The sequence below is a fragment of the Sus scrofa genome, chromosome 18 (genome assembly GCF_000003025.6).
Source record: "Sus scrofa isolate TJ Tabasco breed Duroc chromosome 18, Sscrofa11.1, whole genome shotgun sequence".
NCBI lineage: Eukaryota > Metazoa > Chordata > Mammalia > Artiodactyla > Suidae > Sus > Sus scrofa.
The window spans coordinates 48,712,945-48,729,704 of NC_010460.4; the positions used below are offsets into that span (position 1 = coordinate 48,712,945).

General features: G+C 59.3%; 1 protein-coding gene across 2 annotated transcripts; it reads right to left on the reverse strand.

Annotated features, from left to right (window-relative positions):
- Nucleotides 391-12,748, reverse strand: DBNL (drebrin like). Of its 2 annotated transcripts, none has more exons than XM_005673326.2 (13): nt 12,568-12,748; nt 8,574-8,629; nt 6,676-6,788; nt 6,076-6,150; nt 5,085-5,231; nt 4,232-4,309; nt 3,768-3,913; nt 3,604-3,649; nt 3,164-3,257; nt 2,463-2,558; nt 2,246-2,364; nt 1,964-2,060; nt 391-1,507 (listed from the first exon to the last, which is right to left on the reverse strand). In XM_005673326.2, the coding sequence occupies exons 1-13, from the start codon at nt 12,648-12,650 to the stop codon at nt 1,368-1,370; spliced, it is 1,290 nt and encodes a 429-aa protein (XP_005673383.1). In that variant the 5' UTR covers nt 12,651-12,748; the 3' UTR covers nt 391-1,367. The 2 variants fall into 2 exon arrangements, with proteins under 2 accessions (XP_005673383.1, XP_005673382.1); XM_005673325.2 differs by having other exon boundaries at nt 3,604-3,652; nt 12,568-12,729.

Below are 16,760 nucleotides of genomic sequence, written 5' to 3' on the forward strand. Positions count from 1 at the left end.
GGTGGGGACCTTGGGGACCAGGCTCTCTGGTTATCAGGTGGCTCCTGACAAGCCCGGAAAGTTGAAGAGCCACCTGGTCTGGTGACCCTGACCTAATCAGTGCCTGGGGTCATCTGGGCAGAGCCCAAGGCACCCAGCCCTCCTCAAAACGAGCACGCGCTGTGGCCTTGGGACCGGTCATCCTCTGCTGTCCTGGCAGCCCCAGGGTGGGAAGGGCAAGGGGGTGCCTGAGTCCCAGCCCCAAGAAACCAGGACATGCAGCAGCCTGCCTGCAGCTCAGCTGCAATTCCCCAGACGCCCAGGGGGTGCAAGTGCCTGGCTTGGGGGGAAGCCCCCCCATGGCAAGGATCAGGGCGGCCCCTCCCACAGAACTGAAATGCAGGAGGCTCATTTGAGTCACGTTAACCTTTATGCCCCTTCAGGGTGGCTAACACTGGCCAGGGGTCAGCCTGCACAGGTGACTCACCCACCCCTACCCCCAACACCAGAAAGGGGGTTGTTTCCACGGGGTGGTGGTGGGGGATTCAGGCTGTAACAGGATGGATCAGAGCTGGGGCCCGCGTGGGGCAATTCTGACTCCAAAAGCAGGTAAGGGTGGGCTGGGGCGGAAATAAGGCAGACAGCAGGACCGGCCACCATGGTACCTGTTCCTGACCCAGATCGACTGAGCAGCACATGGGCCGGCAGACAGGAGTGAGCCACGCGGAAGGCCACGTCGTCTGTTGATGTTCTCACCTCTTCCTTTGCACACACAGATGGGGGTCTGGTCGGTCCCATCTCCACTGCCCACCGCCCACCACCCAGGCAGAGGGGCAGAGAAGTGGGGAGCACAGGGTAGAGTTCAGAAAGCGAACACCTGCTGCCCAAACTGTCGTGGATCCCTGCCCCAACTTTGGTCATAAACTCTTCAGTTCACTGTTCCCAAGGGTCATTAACAGCTACCGCCACCAACCCTTAGAGCCAAGAGAGAAAGGAGGAGAAGGCAAATGCAGGAGGCGGCCTCCGGATGCCCCTGCTCAGAGCCCGCAGCACAGCAGTGCCGTACTTCTTGGGCAGAGGTCCCTGGGGATCTGGCCCTGGGGAGGACTTGGCTCAGTGTGCCCTGCTGAGGGGGGTCAAGGGCCAGGCTGTCTGGGAGGACTGGGGAGCTGGTGGAAGCACATGTGGAGATCACCAGGTTATTGCTGCATGTGGGGTAACAGAGGCGGAGCCACCCAAGCCAGAGGCAGCCCGAGGGCTCGTCCGCATCAGGGGTCCCCTTCCTGGAAAAGCACCGCACACACTCCTTGCGCCACCTCTTCCAGCAACCAGGAGACCCCGTCTGGGTGGAGACGGACAGCCCTTCGCTTCGCCAGCAACTGGGGTCTTTACTCAATGAGCTCCACGTAGTTGGCAGGAAACATGCCAAAGTGGCCGTCGGGCCCGTAGCCGCGCCACCAGCCTTCGTCAATCACTTCAATGCCCGTGATGAGGTTCTCAGGGTCAAAGGAGATCTCGGTCTCGTCGGCTGCAAGGAGGTGAGCCCAGAGGCCCTGCTGGGGACTCTGGGACCCTGGGGGCTGCCCCCAGCCTGTCCTGATGCCACTCCTGTGGCCCTTCGCCCAGGACACCCTTGCTACAGGGTCTGCCTCGGTCCGGGGTTCCAGCGAAAGGCTGGAGTCCAGACCGCACTGCTGCAGGGCCGCCTGTCCCCGAGGCCCCCGCCTGGGTCAGCAGGGACACTGGCATCCAGGCCTGGCCCAATTCTGTGGTCACTCCCTGGCTCCAGAACAAGGCAGGCAACTGGGATCGACCCCAGTGGAGACGAAGTAGGCGCCCAGAGCACATGGGGAGGCCTGGGCACCCACCCGCCCTCCCGTCCTCACTTCAACACCCCCTGGGGCCGTTCCCCCAAGGGAGCCCCAAATCCTGCCTCCTGATCTTGGGCCCCACGGTTCAAGGCGGCTGGGCTATAGCACGTTACCTGCCTGGTAGTCGTACAGGGCCCGGGCACAGAGCCCTTTGCCACTCAGCCCTGGGTAGTGGTCAACGTGTGCCGAACTGGCCTCTTGCAGCTGCACCTGCCCATGGATGGGAAAGAAAGGAGAGGTCTGGGGTCCTGGTGACCCCAGAGTCGACCCTGCCCAAGGCCAGGGCTCAAGACAGACTTGGGGGGTGGGGGGCATGGCACATCGTCGAACTGCCAAGGAGAGCAGTTCTGCGCCTGGGGCCTCTTCACAGCCTGGCCCCGCCACAGGGAACCCACCATTGGAGGCTCCTCGTAGAGGGTCTCCTGCTCTGGGGGCTCCTCGTACACAGCCTCCTCCTCCTCCTCCACCTGCACAGGACACGGAGGGGCGCTGGGCACCGGCTCCTCGTGGAGATCTGCTGGGGAAGACACAGCCCACGCTGACCCTGGGGAGGGGAGAGGGCATCCAACCCCCTCCCCACCTCCCTCCCCCCGGGGAAGCCGGGAGTCTTGCCTGCCGCGGGCCTTGAGGCGGCAGGGGCTGACTCTCTGCTGAGGGAGGTCTCGGGCTGGGTGAGCTGCTTCTGCAGGAAGGGGCTCCTCAGCTTGCCTGCAAACCAGTGGTAAACACACAGGATATCACAGCATCACACCGCCGCAGCAGGGACGGGCCAAGCAGCCTCTGGCTTCGCTGTGCCCTGTACTGCCCGGAGGGTGCACCTGCTCTGGGCCACCGGCTGTCACCCAGGGAGTGAATGGGGAGCCGCAGCAGGTGCATGACCACCACCCGGTGTGCACACATCACATGCAGCTCCATGGGGGCCTTGCACTGTGCTGGAGAGCTGACCAGAGCACAATCTGATCTTCTCTGGGGGCCAGAGACGTGACGGATGCGGGCCCTCGGACCCAACTTAACAGCCCAACACGTGAGGTGGACCAGGGGCTACAGGGCCAGGGCTGGAGGGTGTCCCACACTGCGGCCACACACGGCCCTTCCTTTCCCACTTGGTCTCTGCAGGAAGAAGTCAAAAGCGGGACGCCTGGGTCCCAGGCTCCCTCCCGGACGCTACCCTCACGAGCACAGGCTCTCCTTACTCACTCACGCCTGTCACCTTCTGATACACCCGTCACTAATGCAGGGGGCCTTGCCCTGGGACCCCAGGCTCCGCTTCGGCCCTCCCTTGCCTCATGGCTGGGCCCAGAGGGAGGGCTCACCTGGCTGGGGGCTGGGGATAGAGGTGGTGGACATGGCCCTCTCCTTCTGCTTGAAAATCTCGCGTGGGTGTGCTGGCAGCTGACAGGCAGGCTCCTGGGGAAGCGCATGGTCCTGGCAGTGAGTGAAGCCCCAGGGGCCCGGCGGCCTGCCTGGCTCCCTGCGGCTGTGCGGGGGCTCAGAGGCCTCTTCTGGGACCAGGTGGAGGTCCCGGCCATGCTGAGCTTCTGTCCTTAGCTCTCGTGTCCACAGCTGGCTCCGACACCCCCATGTGTCCCAGGTTCCAAGCCGCCCCCGCTGGCTCGGACACCCTCACAGGGGGGAACCCCTCACTCAGGTCGGCTGGGCTGGGCTGGGCTGCACGTGGGACCCACACGGCTACCAGGGCTCCGGGCCCCACACACTGTGACTAGCCCCTCGAGTGGGAGCAGCCTGCTCTCACCTGCTCCTGGCGGTTTCTCGAAGCCACTTCATGCTGCTCAAACTTCCTGCTGGGAGGGGCAGAGGGAAGAGCTGCAGCATGGCCTCCACCTGGCCCTCGCCTGCCTCCAGGGCCCACTCCGGGGGAGAAGGAGAGAAGGCCCCGGGGGCAGCCCCCAACCTCACCTCTGGGCAGCCTCGCCCTGCTCCTGGTAGCGCTGCTCCCGGAGGGCAGCCTCGCGCAGCTCCCGCTCCCGGCGCTCCTGCTCCAGCCGCCGCCGCTCCTCCTCCGCCCGCCGCTTCTCCTCCAGCCTGCGGTTCTCCTCCTCCTTCTGCAGGGAGAGCCGCGCCACCCGCCTCACTCAGCCTCTGCACTGCCGGCCACGGACACCTGCCCGCTTGCCCTCGTCCTGCCCCGGCGGGCCTGCGTGGCCATGGCTAAGCCTGCGCTCTAGAGCAACACCGGCCCGGTCACCTAGGGTCTGCAGCCCTAGTTGGCCGTCTGTACACGGGGCTAACAAGGACATCTGCCCTGCGAGCTCACTCGAAGAAAGGCGGAGGTGCAGCCAGTCAAGCGTTTCACATCTGGCACGCCCACCGCAGACGCTCCACCAAGGCAGCTCCCCCCGCGTGCCCTGGGCGGCACTCACCTCTGCTTTGGCCCAGAAGCTGTCCTTGCCAACCCTCTTGATCTCAGACACAGCATTGGTCTTCTGGTACACGGAGCCCTGAGGGGACAGAATTCACTGCGGGGCCGCTGACAGAGGGCAGAGGGCAGGTAAGAACTCTTAGGGCGGCACCTGGCAGAGGGAGCAGCACCGGGCCCAGCAACTCTTTAGGAGGCTGATGCCAAGATGGTCTGAAAGGCCCTGGAAATGGCCAAGCAGGGAACCCCAGACGACACGGGAGGGGTCTCTGCTGCATCAGGCCCTATGCGGGTAAGGCTCTATGCCTGAGATCCCTGGAGGCGGAGCAGTTCTGGGCAGGCCTCGGGACGGGGGGGCCCCACAGACAGCTGACTGCCGTGGCAGTGCCAACAGAATCTCCGAGGACCCTGGCTGTGCATGGGGAGGCTCAGTCCCCATCAAGCACAGGGCCACAGGCTGCAGGAACCTGCCCACAAGCCTGGCCTGTCCACCCCTTGAGGTCTCTCCAAAGCAGCCACCACGCAGGGCCACAGAGGACATGCTGATGCCTCGGCCTGGGGAGTGGATGGAGGTTCCCTGCAGAGAATCTCTGCCCACAAAGAGCCAGCAGAAGAGGCTCCAGAACCGCCAGCTGACTGAACGGCCAGGCAGGGTCCAAGGCCACTCCTTGTGCCCACGAGCGCGTTCCCTGCCCACCGGGAGGCAGCCCCGCTCCCATCAGGCACAGGACAACCATCTGCACCCCAATCCAGCTCCAAGACCAGAAGCCAGGCAGGTGGGGGCCCAGTCCCCCAAGGGATAAAGCCCCGAGGGCGAGTCCAGGAACTCTGGAAGTGACAGGACCTGCAGCACTCACCACTGGGGCCTGGGGGCCCGTGTCCTGGAATCGGCCACTCTCCTTGTGGAAGGCGTAGTTGGCGCCCGAGGCCCTGGCCACCTTCTGCATGATGCACTCGGGCTCCACGTCCTCCTCGGCCCTGGCGTTGATGGTCACGTGGGCCCCCTGGAGCAGGGGCAGTACTTAGCCAGCGAGAGGCACTGCAGCCCCAGGACAGCACAGCACAGGCTGCTCAGCACAGCAGCTGCACAAGGCATGAGACCAGCAGACCCTGCTGGGAAGCAAGGCGCACCCTCCCCAAGCCTCGGACAAGCCCGCGGGGGGAAACCCCGCATTCCCGCCCCCTGCACGTGGCCTGTTCTGGGTGCTACAGACCGACAGGCGTTAAAGGCCCTTGGCTGAGCAATGAAAACTAACCTTAAAAGGCACCTTCAAACAAGCACCTTCTACAAAGAGCAAGTTCCTGATTTCTTCACGAGAGGTCAGACCTATGACCTCAGTGTGACCAAATGCCCAATAAACTTGGAACCCTTCCTCTCCTTCAGCTCCTACACAGAGCCTGAGCTCCATCTCAAGCGTTGGCTGAACAGAAAACAAAGTCCTGAGACTTCTTGCCAAAGAAATGCAAAATGTGAGCTGACAAGCGAACAAGTGCTTTTGAAAAGGACTGCCTCAAAGGAAGCACAGGCCTCCGAGGTGTGAGCGTAAGCAACTGGCCCCGGCTCCCCATCCTGCCGGCACTGCGAGCAGTTCCTAGGCAGAAAACAAACGGAACCCCAGGCCCAGGCCTCCCAGGTCCAGCTCCAGTGCGGTCTCCTTGTGGTCCTTGGCCCCTCTTGCCCTGACGCCAACTGGGAGGGGGCTCTGGCTACACCCTGAGCAAGAGCAGAGCAGCCTCTGGACACGCCGCGGAGTCCAAACGGGGCATCAGGATGTGACTCCCACTCACGCGCGCCCTGGAGCCAGGGGCCCAGCCCACTCTGCGAGGCCCCAGGGGAGGCGCCCTCACCTTCAGGAAGCCGGCCATGGTGCTGACGTGGTTGGCGCAAGCTCCCTTCCGCACGTCATTCACACCCTCGCCCGTCTGCAACACAACACACCCAGCATGACCTGCCAATCCAGCAGGGTGACCCAGGCCTCCCTGCAAAGCCACTGGCACCCCAGGGTCTCAGCCGTGTCCATGTCCCAGGGGAAAAGAGTGCGACCCCCAAAGCAGAGGACACGGCGGGCCCCACGCTCCCAAGGCAGGGAGGTTCTTGGCACAGGACACTCACCGGCTTCCACTGCAGGGGGGTCGCCTTAGAAGTCAATTCCCAAGCCCCCACCCCACGCTCCCAGAGCCCTCCCAGCCCTAAAGGGGACAAGGACATGAGAGTCCCGTGACTGCAGTCCATTGTATAGGAGTAATTCTGGGCTGGACAGTGGATTCTGCACTAGCAAGGCCCAGGGAGTCTTCGGGCTGAATGAATCCACTCTTCTGTTCATTCACCAGATTCGAGCTGTTCTGAGTCCTCCGCTGCCCCCGTCACCAAAGGCAACGGTAAAGAAGCAAAGGGAGCCCCTCCAGCTCCCGTGTGGATGAGCAGCGGAAGCCCTGAGTTCCACATACCCAGTTGATGAGGACGAACTTGGGCAGGCCGGAGTTGGGGTCCTTCACCCTGCAGAAGGCGTACATGACCTTCCCGCTGTTGAGCTCCTCCGCCATCTCCTCCAGGCCCCCCTCTGCAGAGGCACCAGGCGGTCAGAGGCGGCCCCGGCACCGCCCGCCCCGGCTCCTAGTCCACCAGGAAAGGAAACACGAGCTGCCCCTAAGCCAGGGTTCTCAGCCCCGCCTGCGTCGGAACCAGATTCCCGGGCCTTGCCCCCACTAAGCTGACTTCTGAGCGCGGGATGGGCCCCAAGATCTGCCTTTGTGAAAAGCACCTCGGGGATTTTTTTAACCACACTGGTCTAAAAACCACTCCAGTCAACCCACGCGCAAGTCTAGAAATACAAATGTCATTTCAGGGAGTTCCCGCTGTGGCACGGTGGGATCGAACCCACACTGTCGCGGCTCATGGCACATTAGATCCCGCGTTGCCACAGCTGCAGCTGGGATTCAATCCCTGGCCCAGAACTTCCAGATGCCGTGGGTGTGGCCTTTAAAATAAAAATTAAAAAAGTCACTTCCGCTACAGGCCAAGCAGGCATCCGATCTCCAGAGGGAAGGGGCTCTGCGCCGAGCGCCCACCGCCGAGACCCCACGGCGCCCGGGAACCCTGGGAGCCCCCGAGCGGATGGTAACGCCTCACCTCTCTACAGGGGCTCAGAGCTTCGACACTCGGAGTCGGGATGAGAGAGCGCTGGGGACACAGGAGTGGGCTGCCCCATGCCATCTCCCCTGGCACCGAGGCTGTGTGTCCCTACAGTTTTAGGTTCCGATTAGCACGCGAGGAGAGGCTGGATCGAGTATTTTAGCTATAAGGCTCCACGGAACTCAGGGCTGTCCTGAGGCCCCTCGAGCACCACTGCGGACGGTGGTGTGACACTCGGCTGAATCTGCAACCCCAGTTCCTACAGCGTCACAGGGCACCGGGCACCACCGTCCGTGCCAGTCCCCCTAGAGTGAGGCCCATTGAGCAGAGGCGCTCGCAAGAGGGAGAGTCTTCTACCAAAGTCACCAGAACCACTCGTGGCAAGCAGGGGACACAGCCGTGTCACAAAGCTGGCCTTGAGCGTGAGGAGTCAGGGGTACCAGGTGGGGGGTCTGTGGTTTACACCCCCGTCTCGGGCCCGGTCTACACGGAGAGCCTCCGCCCAGCACTGGCGAGAGCCTGTTCCTCCTGAGGGCTTTCCTGTCACCTCGTGTTTGAGTAGCACTTTCACGCCACCCCATCCCAGCTGACCAGGTGCACCGATGCCACCTCTCCTGGGGGCGGGGGTGCCGTGCGGACACTCAGCGCCCGGGAGGAGGACGGAGGGCAGGATGTGTTGGCAGCACTGCTCCACTCCAGTGGCACAGCTCCATGGTCTGCCGACCTCACGGCCGCAGCCCAGCCTAGGGACGCGGAGAGAGCAGGCCCATCTCCCTTCGCAGCGCTGCCCAACCACAGCACAGACAGAGGGCACTGCTGCCTGGCATTGCCAGGCAGAGAGAGCCAAGGAGGAGGCACTTTCACTTAGCAACATCTGAAACCCTAAGCTGCCAGAAGGAGCCCCGAGGGGCCCCACACGACGCGGTGGAGGCCTCTGTCCTGCTGGCTGTAGCCGCCCGATCAGGGCACCGGGAACGCCTCACCACCGACACGGCTCACCTTAGCCAGGCGAGGTGTCGCGGCAGTCATGCCACAGGCAGGGGGACGCCCATGCACCGAGTGTCCTTCCTCCCGCTGTGATGGCTGACATGCCAGGGGGTGGAGCCCCCACGTGACAACTCGCCCCCCTCCACACACCTCAGCCTCTCTCCCCGTGTCCTGGCTGCCGACGTCCCACGAGAGCCCCTCTGCTTCCTCGCTAGGTCATACTCACCCCCGGTGCCGGCCACACGAATGTCATTGCTGTTGCCTTCGTAGGTAAAGAGGGCCCTGAAAGAGAACACAGACGGGCCCTCCAGCCAGCGCACCGGTCACCACCCGCCCTTGCCGCCCCCACCAAGGCTTCGCACCGGACCCCAGAGGGCTCGGCCTGATGGCAGCCCTGCAGGCAGACCCAGGCCCCACCCTGAACCACGAGGCAGGATCTCCGCAGGCCGCTGGGATTCCTCAGCAGCAGCTGCCCTGACTCACCAGAGCGGCTCGTGAGGGACAAACCTCTGGAGCCGGGGAGCACACGTCTACTGTGAAGAACACGAAGCCGCAAAGCTTCATGTCTGCACACTCATGTGTGAACCACTCACTGGGCTATCAGGTATGTGAGTCTGAACAGACAAGAGACACCTGATGTTCCTGAAACCCAAGCGCCCTGGGGAGCAGCAGCAGGGAGGAATGCGTGCACCTGCAGGGCCGGTGCCCAGAGCAGGTCTGCTGTCTGCCGGGAAGCCGGGGGTGGGGGGAGCAGGGCTCTCTAGGCACCAGCCTCTCCCAGCAAACACAGCCTGTCACAGGGTGTGCACGGCATCAGAAAGCCCGGGGGCCGTGCCCCAACACGAAGGCACACCCTCACAGGACAGGCGCCTTGGCTGGGCCGGTTCTATAGTCAGCAGAGCCTTGACAGCCTCCTTCTCCTGCAAGACTCATTCGTCCTAAGAACTCCAGCAGAGATGTCGGCTTACACACTTGTGGCCCACAGGTGTTGAGAAGTATGGTACATTTGATTAAACCTGGCAAAATTTATTAAATCAAGGAAGGTCTCTTGACCAGAACAAAGGTTACTCAAAGAGAACATTCTGGAAGAGGTGGCTTCCCTGCAGTCCAAAACATCCATCAGCATCCACTCTGCAGCGGCTCGGCTCCAGGGCGTGCTGGCAGACCACACAGTGAGGGTGCTGACCCATCAGACAGCAAGTCAAAGGCAAAGCCCGGGTTGGCGGCCCTTCCCCCATGCCCCGGAGCACAGGCCCACTGAGGCCCCGCCTGGCGAAAAAAGCCCCAGGATCAACCATCTGACAGGACCCAAATCAGCTTCCACTCAGCTTCCCCAGGGCCTCACCAGCCACGGGGCAGAGCTGCCCAAGGCTGAGAAAGTCAGGAGAAATTATACCCAAGCTCAGAGATCTGGCCAGGAGGAAGGACAGGCTGCCAGGAAAGAACCACTGCTTCCCAGGAGAGGAGAGCGAACGAGGGGGAAACACTCGGGAAAACATGAGGCTCCCACTGTGATGCAGGGGGTTAGGAATCCGACTGCAGCAGTGCAGGTCACTGAAGAGGCCTGGGTTTAATCCCTAGCTCGGCACAGTAGTTTAAAGGTTTTGGCGATGCCGCAGCTGTGGTGTAGGTTGCAGCCATGTCTCAGATTCCACCCCTGGCCCAGAACTTCCACACCCTGCAGACGTGGCCATGAAAAAAAAAGAAAAGAAAGAAAACAGGAAATGACTTGGGAGGTGGTAGATGTCCAGACTCTGGCGGGCTGGAGTCCTGGCCAGCCTTCCTCCTGGAAGAAAGAAGCCCGCTCCTCTTGAAGGCACAAGACCTTGACTGCAGAAGACGAGGACAATGGACAGGTAGCAGGAACAGAGACAGCTGCTCAGCTCAGCTCTTCCAACAAGGGTTCCAGCAGCTAACAAGCCAAGCTCCATGCTGCCCACCACGCCTCTGACTTCATTCCCCTCCACTGAGCTCCAGCTTAAGCCACCTTCTTGATTATTCCCAGTTCAGAGGCTCAGCCCACAGTCAACCAAATTCTGCTCTTCTTTCAAACCAACATGGAAAAAAAAAAAAAAATATGCTGGCTTGTGAAGGCATACGGCACAAGGAGCATGGGCTGCTGAGCTCCTTATATTTCCGTCACTTTCCAAAAATGCACACTAAGAACCTGCTTCCCGCCGGTGATGGGAAAATGCAGCCGTGGATAACCCCTAGGAGGCCCTGTCCATGGAATATACTTTCTAAAGGGAGAAAAAAGAAACACAGACATCAACACTAAGATACTGTCAGGTAGTGAAGTGGGTGCAGGAAGTGAGCAAACATGCCACAGGCCAGGGGAAGAACCGCCTGGGGAACCGGGAGAGAGACCCAGCGTGGAGAAGGGCTGCTGTGGCTGCTCCCATTCCCCCTGGCTTCACGGCCTGGCCCAAGGCCCCCGCCTGCACATGACAATGACCTTCCATGCTGGGGGCACCTCTTCTAGCTCTGATATCCTCTACCACTCTCCCTGTACCCCCTCAGTCCATCTGAGCATCGCATCTACTATACATAAACAGCCCTGCCCTGGAGACAGAAAAGGGGCCCACCCCACCATTTCTGAGGGGAAGAAAGGTGACAAGAAAATCCGTGAGGCTGTCTGGCATCTGCCTGGAGGAGTCAAACAGGGAGATGGGAAAATCTGACTGTAGCCAGGGAACCAGGAATCGAGAAAGGCCTCTTTGCAAGGTTTTCTTGTGGCAGAGCAGGTTAAGGGTTCAGCGCTGTCATTGAAGCAGGTCGCTGCTGTGGCACGGGTTCGATCCCTGGCCTGGGAACTTCTATGTGCTGTGTACGTGAGGAAACAAAACAACACGAACAGGCCTCTCTGAGAAGAAGGTAACATGAGAGCTGAGAAGTGAAGTCTGGGGAGCCCCAGGCAGAGGGCGCAGCAAGTCCAAGGGCTCTGAGCAGACATGAGTTTGCGGGTTTAAGGAGGAGAAAGGAGGCGAGAGTGGTGGTAAACTGGTGTGACCAGAGTGTGATAAATAGGAGGGGGTTGGGGAGCCAGGCCATGCAGGGCCTGTCAGCCATGGGGCTTTATTTATGATGCAAGAGGAAGCCGCTGCAGAGTTTACACAGGGAAGTGCCACGGTCTATTTCTTCAGCTCGTGAATGGGACCTGCCCACACTGATGTGGCCCCAGAGAGTCTGCTGACCCAGACAGCTGGTGTTCTGAAGTTCTTTCCCAAGGCCTGGGGGTTAAGAACAGGCAAGGCTACAACGTTCTTAGTGTCACAGAAGTACACTGTCCGAAAGCCACCCTATGCTGGGCACCAGGGGAAGCCAAGAAAGTAGCAGCACTTGACAAGTGGAGAGAGTCATGGTAGCACAGCCACGCCCAGAAGGCCCTTCCCCAGGCAATGGGAAAAAGGCTCCCCAGAGCTGGTCACCTTAGTCCATCCTACTCAGCATATTTCCTAGTGCTCAAAGGTGGCCAGCGAAAACAAGAAGCAGATGGGGAAATAACAGAATCCTCAAGCATAGAAGGACCCTACTTGCAGGACAAAGAGCTTACCCTATGTGTGGGCTGCCCAGGGCTGTCCCAGGGACTTCAGGTCCAGGCTTCCAGTTCTACAAAGTCCCTAACACTGCCAGCCTAGCAAAGGATGTCATTAGGAGGTGGAGGGAGACGGGACCTTTATGGCCAGCAGTGTCCTTTCATTCACCCCCCCATGGCTCAAGCATTGCAGTATTTTTGGGGAAAGGGAGGTTCTGAAATACACGTTCACAAATAACATAGCACCTAGTTCCCTCGACCTCCCTGTTTGACCCTCCAGAGCAAGGCGCCCATTCCTGGTCGGGCTTCCAGACCACTCTGAGGGGCCCATCCCCGAACACAGCGTTTGGAAGAAGCCAGGCGTGGCTTCCGCTTTCTCAGGGAGGGCTGTGAAGGGCCCCTTTGTCCAGGGAAGTCCCCGGGCACGAGAGAAGAACCTGGCGAGGCCATCGAGCACAGAATTCAACGAGGCCCGCGGAACCGAGACTGGTGGCTAGCAGAGGGTACGGGCTGGGGACTCACGGGGTTCCCACGCCGGGTTTAACTTGCCCACGCACGGTGGGGCAAGGGGTGACGAGGCTGGGGGCCGCAGCGCCCCGGATGCGGCGCAGGTACGGGGCGGACAAGACTCCGCGCCCCCTGGCTCCCCTGCCCCCGGCCCGCCTCCGGCCGTCTCGCAACCCACCAGTCGGTCGGGGACTTCTCGTCGACCACTCGCATGTAGGCGTCCTGCAGCGCCGGCCCATTCCGGCTCAGGTTCACAGCCATGGCCGACCCCGCGGTCCCCGCACCTCCACTGCCGCCGCTGCTTCCGGGCCCGGCCCGCCCACGGCGGCCAGAAGCCCCGCCCGACGGCCGGAAGCCCCGCCCCCAACGGCCGGAAGCGGAAGTACATGGGTGAGCGGACTGGCTGGACGTGTAGGGGGCGGGCAAAGGGCCCGCGGCCTGCAGCCGCCCCCGCAGGAGCGGAAGGAGAGAGGGCGCGGCTTTCTGCGCGTCCCCGGGCTGTCCCTCCGAGCTGGGCCAGCTTTGTGGCGAGGGACCCCACCCATCCTCTATGAGCTGTTCTCACGGTGCATTTTCGCTTCTAATTCTTGTCGCAGTTAAAGCACTTACTTGAGAATCTTGGGTTCGCGGCAGGCTCGGGATGCCCCGAGCTTGTGCGGCCCCTCAATAGAAGTCGTATCTATCAATGAAGCATGCGTGAATTGATGAATAGAAGAATAAAAATGAATGAACCAAATGCGGGTCCCACGGCCACAAAACAGACTCAAAGTGCTGTTGGGACTCTTTGATCGCACCTGCGTCTTCCTCTCTAGCTTGGTTGAGGATGGGGTAGCAGAGGAAAGATGAGAACCTGGCCCGTGCTGGTCCCGTTACCAAACCAAACTGGGGTCCACTGGCCCCAGTGCAGTAAAGTGAATCTACTGACATGAGGTTATGGTGAAGGGACGTGCAGTATTTATTGCAGGTGCCAAGCAAGGAGTCCAGGTAGTTACTGCTCAAAAGACCTGAACTCCCCAATGGTTTTCAGGGAAAGGTTTTTAAACACGGGGACGAGGGATTGGGGTGCTCCGTGTGGTGACCAGGTTCATCCCTATGGATAAGGGAAAAGTGGGGAGACCCAGATTCCACTGAGAGAAGACTGAGAGGAGGGGGTCCCTGGTGTGGGAAGCTGGGGGCACTAGGATTCCACTTCCTGCTCTAATGTGTGGGAGCTTTTATCTGCCTGACGGATCAGGGAAGGCGTCTCAGAGGTAACAGTGGAGCAGAGACTGGATTGGGGGATGTGTGTGTGTGTGGGGGGTGCAGCTATGGACGATCTGGGCAGAAGTGTTCCAGAAAGAGGGAGCAGTATGTGTCGGAGCTCTGAGGTGGAGCACAGAGAGAAAGAGCGGGAAGGAGCATGGTGGAGGCTGGATCCTATAGGACCTCGGGGCTTTGGGTTTTATTCCTAGGTGGGATGGAGTCCTTGGTGGGCTTTAAAGAGAAAGGACGTGGTCTAGGGATGTTTTAAGTGTCCCTCTGTCTACTGTGCAGACCCTCTTGGTACCAGTCTCCCTCTCACGCCTGCTTTTCCTGAGTTCCTGTTTCCTTCCGCCATCTCTCGTGTTGGTTAGCTGGTCCTTGGTTCGAGCCTATGAGATGTCTCCACAGGTCACTCCTAGGACCCTTCTCTCCTTAGCGAATTTCTCCATCATTCACACAAGCCTCTGTACGTTTCTTGCATGTGGACAGACTCAGATCTGCCTTACTTCTTGATGCTCTCCTGGTAGATTTAGATGAAAATCCCAGGGCACAAAAGCAGGACTCTGAATGGTCAGTGGCCTCCATACTCTGAGGGCAGTTGACTGTGTCCTGAAGGCATCTGGGCCCAAGAGTAGAGGGAGCACTTTGGCAAACTCCCTCTGGAACCCACCGTCTAGAAGGAATTAACAGCATTACGGAAAAGAGCTGCCTGACAGGCGCAGCAGTGTCCCCCAGTGTTTCAGTCCAAAATACCATAAACCTCGTGGCTTATGAACAACGGAAGTTAACGTCTCATAGTTCTAGAGGGTAGACATCCAAGATCAGGGCACTGGTGGGTTTTGTGTCTGCTGAGAGTTCACTTCATGTTTCACAGACATTCCTCTTCTCCCGTGTCCTCACGTGGTGGAAGGGGAAGGAAGCTCTCGGGGGTTGGGGAGGGTCTTCTTTTTTCTTCTTTTTTATGGCTCTACCTGCAGCCTATGGAAGTTCCCAGGCCAGGGGTCGAATTGGAGCTGCAGCTGGGGCCTATGCCACAGCCACAGCAATGCCAGATCCTTAAGCCCCACCCTGAGCAAGAACAGGGATCAAACCCGAATCCTCATGGACACTCTGTCAAGTTCTTAACCTGCTGAGCCACGATGGGAACTCATTTTATCTTTTTCTTTTTGGATGTACCCATGGCATGTAGAAGCCCCCAGGCCAGGGATTGAATTTGCCACTGCAGCAACCCAAGCCACTGCTGTGATAATGCTGCACTGTTAACCCACTGCACCACAAGGGAACTCTAGGGGGTCTATCTTTTATAAGCACGCCAGTGTCATTCATGAAAGCGCCGCTGTTATGACCTAATCATCTCACAAGGACCCCACCTCCTAATGTTACCTTAGGGCTTAGGATTTCAACATAGGGGAGTTCCCGTCGTGGCGCAGTGGTTAACGAATCCGACTAGGAACCATGAGGTTGCGGGTTCGGTCCCTGCCCTTGCTCAGTGGGTTAAGGATCCGGCGTTGCCGTGAGCTATGGTGTAGGTGGCAGACGCGGCTCGGATCCTGCGTTGCTGTGGCTCTGGCGTAGGCCGGTGGCTACAGCTCTGATTGGACCCCTAGCCTGGGAGCCTCCATATGCCGCGGGAGCAGCCCAAGAAATAGCAACAACAACAACAACAAAATTAAAAAAAAATAAAATAAAAAATAAAATAAAATAAAGATTTCAACATAGGAATTTGGGTGGGTTATGGCGACAGAATCATTCAGACCACAGCAATTAGTGAGGAAGAAGAGATGTTTATTCAAAGGCTTCATTGAAGGAAGTGTCAATTAATAAGATTTTTTTTTTTTTTTTTTTGCTTTTTAGGGCTACACCATTGCACATGGAAGTTCCCAGACTAGGGGTTGAATCAGAGCTGCAGCTGCTGGCCTACACCACAGCCACAGCAACACCAGATATGAGTCACATCTGCAGCCTACACCGCAGCTCATGGCAACACTGGATCCTTAACCCACTGAGCGAGGCCAGGGATGAACCCACATCCTCATGGATACTAGTCAAGTTCATATCCTGCTGAGCCACGACGGAGCTCCCAAAAATCATTTTCTTAAAAACCACCAGGATTACATCTCCCTATTCCAGCCGCCCATGGCTGTGTCTCTACAGAGTAAGAGAAACCAAATCGTTGCTTTTCCTGCCCTGAAAAAAAAATTATTTATGCTGCATGGCAAGTGGAATCCAGTAAACAAATATTTCACATTTTGGGAGATTATTATTATTATTATTTGTCTTTTCTATGCCACACCCGCGGCACATGGAGGTTCCCAGGCTAGGAGTCTAATCGGAGCTGTAGCCGCCAGTCTACACCACAACCACAGCAATGCAAGATCCTTAAACCACTGAGTGAGGCCAGGATTGAACCTGCAACATCATGGTTCCTAGTCAGATTTGTTAACCACTGAGCCACGATGGGAACTCCCACATCTTGGGAGATTAAAAAAAAACCCAAACCTTCCTAGTTGAGTTCCAGTGGCGATTAAACAGGAAGTGAGCTGTCAGGAGCAGGGCTGGGACTCAGGCCTTCAGGTGAGGTGTGGCCCATGGGGTCTGCCCATCATTAAGGCCTGGCTCCAAGGGGCAGCCACAAGTCCGTGTGAGGTGGCCCACAGGCAGGGCCAAGCCCCCTCTTTTGGGAGATGCAGCGCTCTTTCCTGCCACCCTCACTTTACAGAGTGCCCAGAGAGGACACATGTGTTGCTCACGCGGCTCTGGGGAGCCTGAGCGTCTCGGGTCTTGCCTCAGGCCTGCACCTCAAAGACCTAGAGATGAAGTGTATCAGCCAAGCTCCCTGCTGCAGGTGGGTGGACCCACAGCAAGGAGTCAGCAGAAATTCCCCGAGGCTCAAAGGGAACAGAAGATACCGTGACGGGGATTCCACAGTGTCGCCACCACTTGGCCAACATTTTAAACCCAAAGATGCCAGCGGATTGTGCTGGTCCCTCCTGTTTCAGGATGAAGGTGTCTTGAGCCTGCCTTGCTGGGCATTTGACACCTGGGGCAGAAACAGCCAACTTTCCTCAGAAGGGTCACCAGCCTTCCATCCCTCGCCTCTCCCACCCCTAACTTTACAGCCTGTGCCTC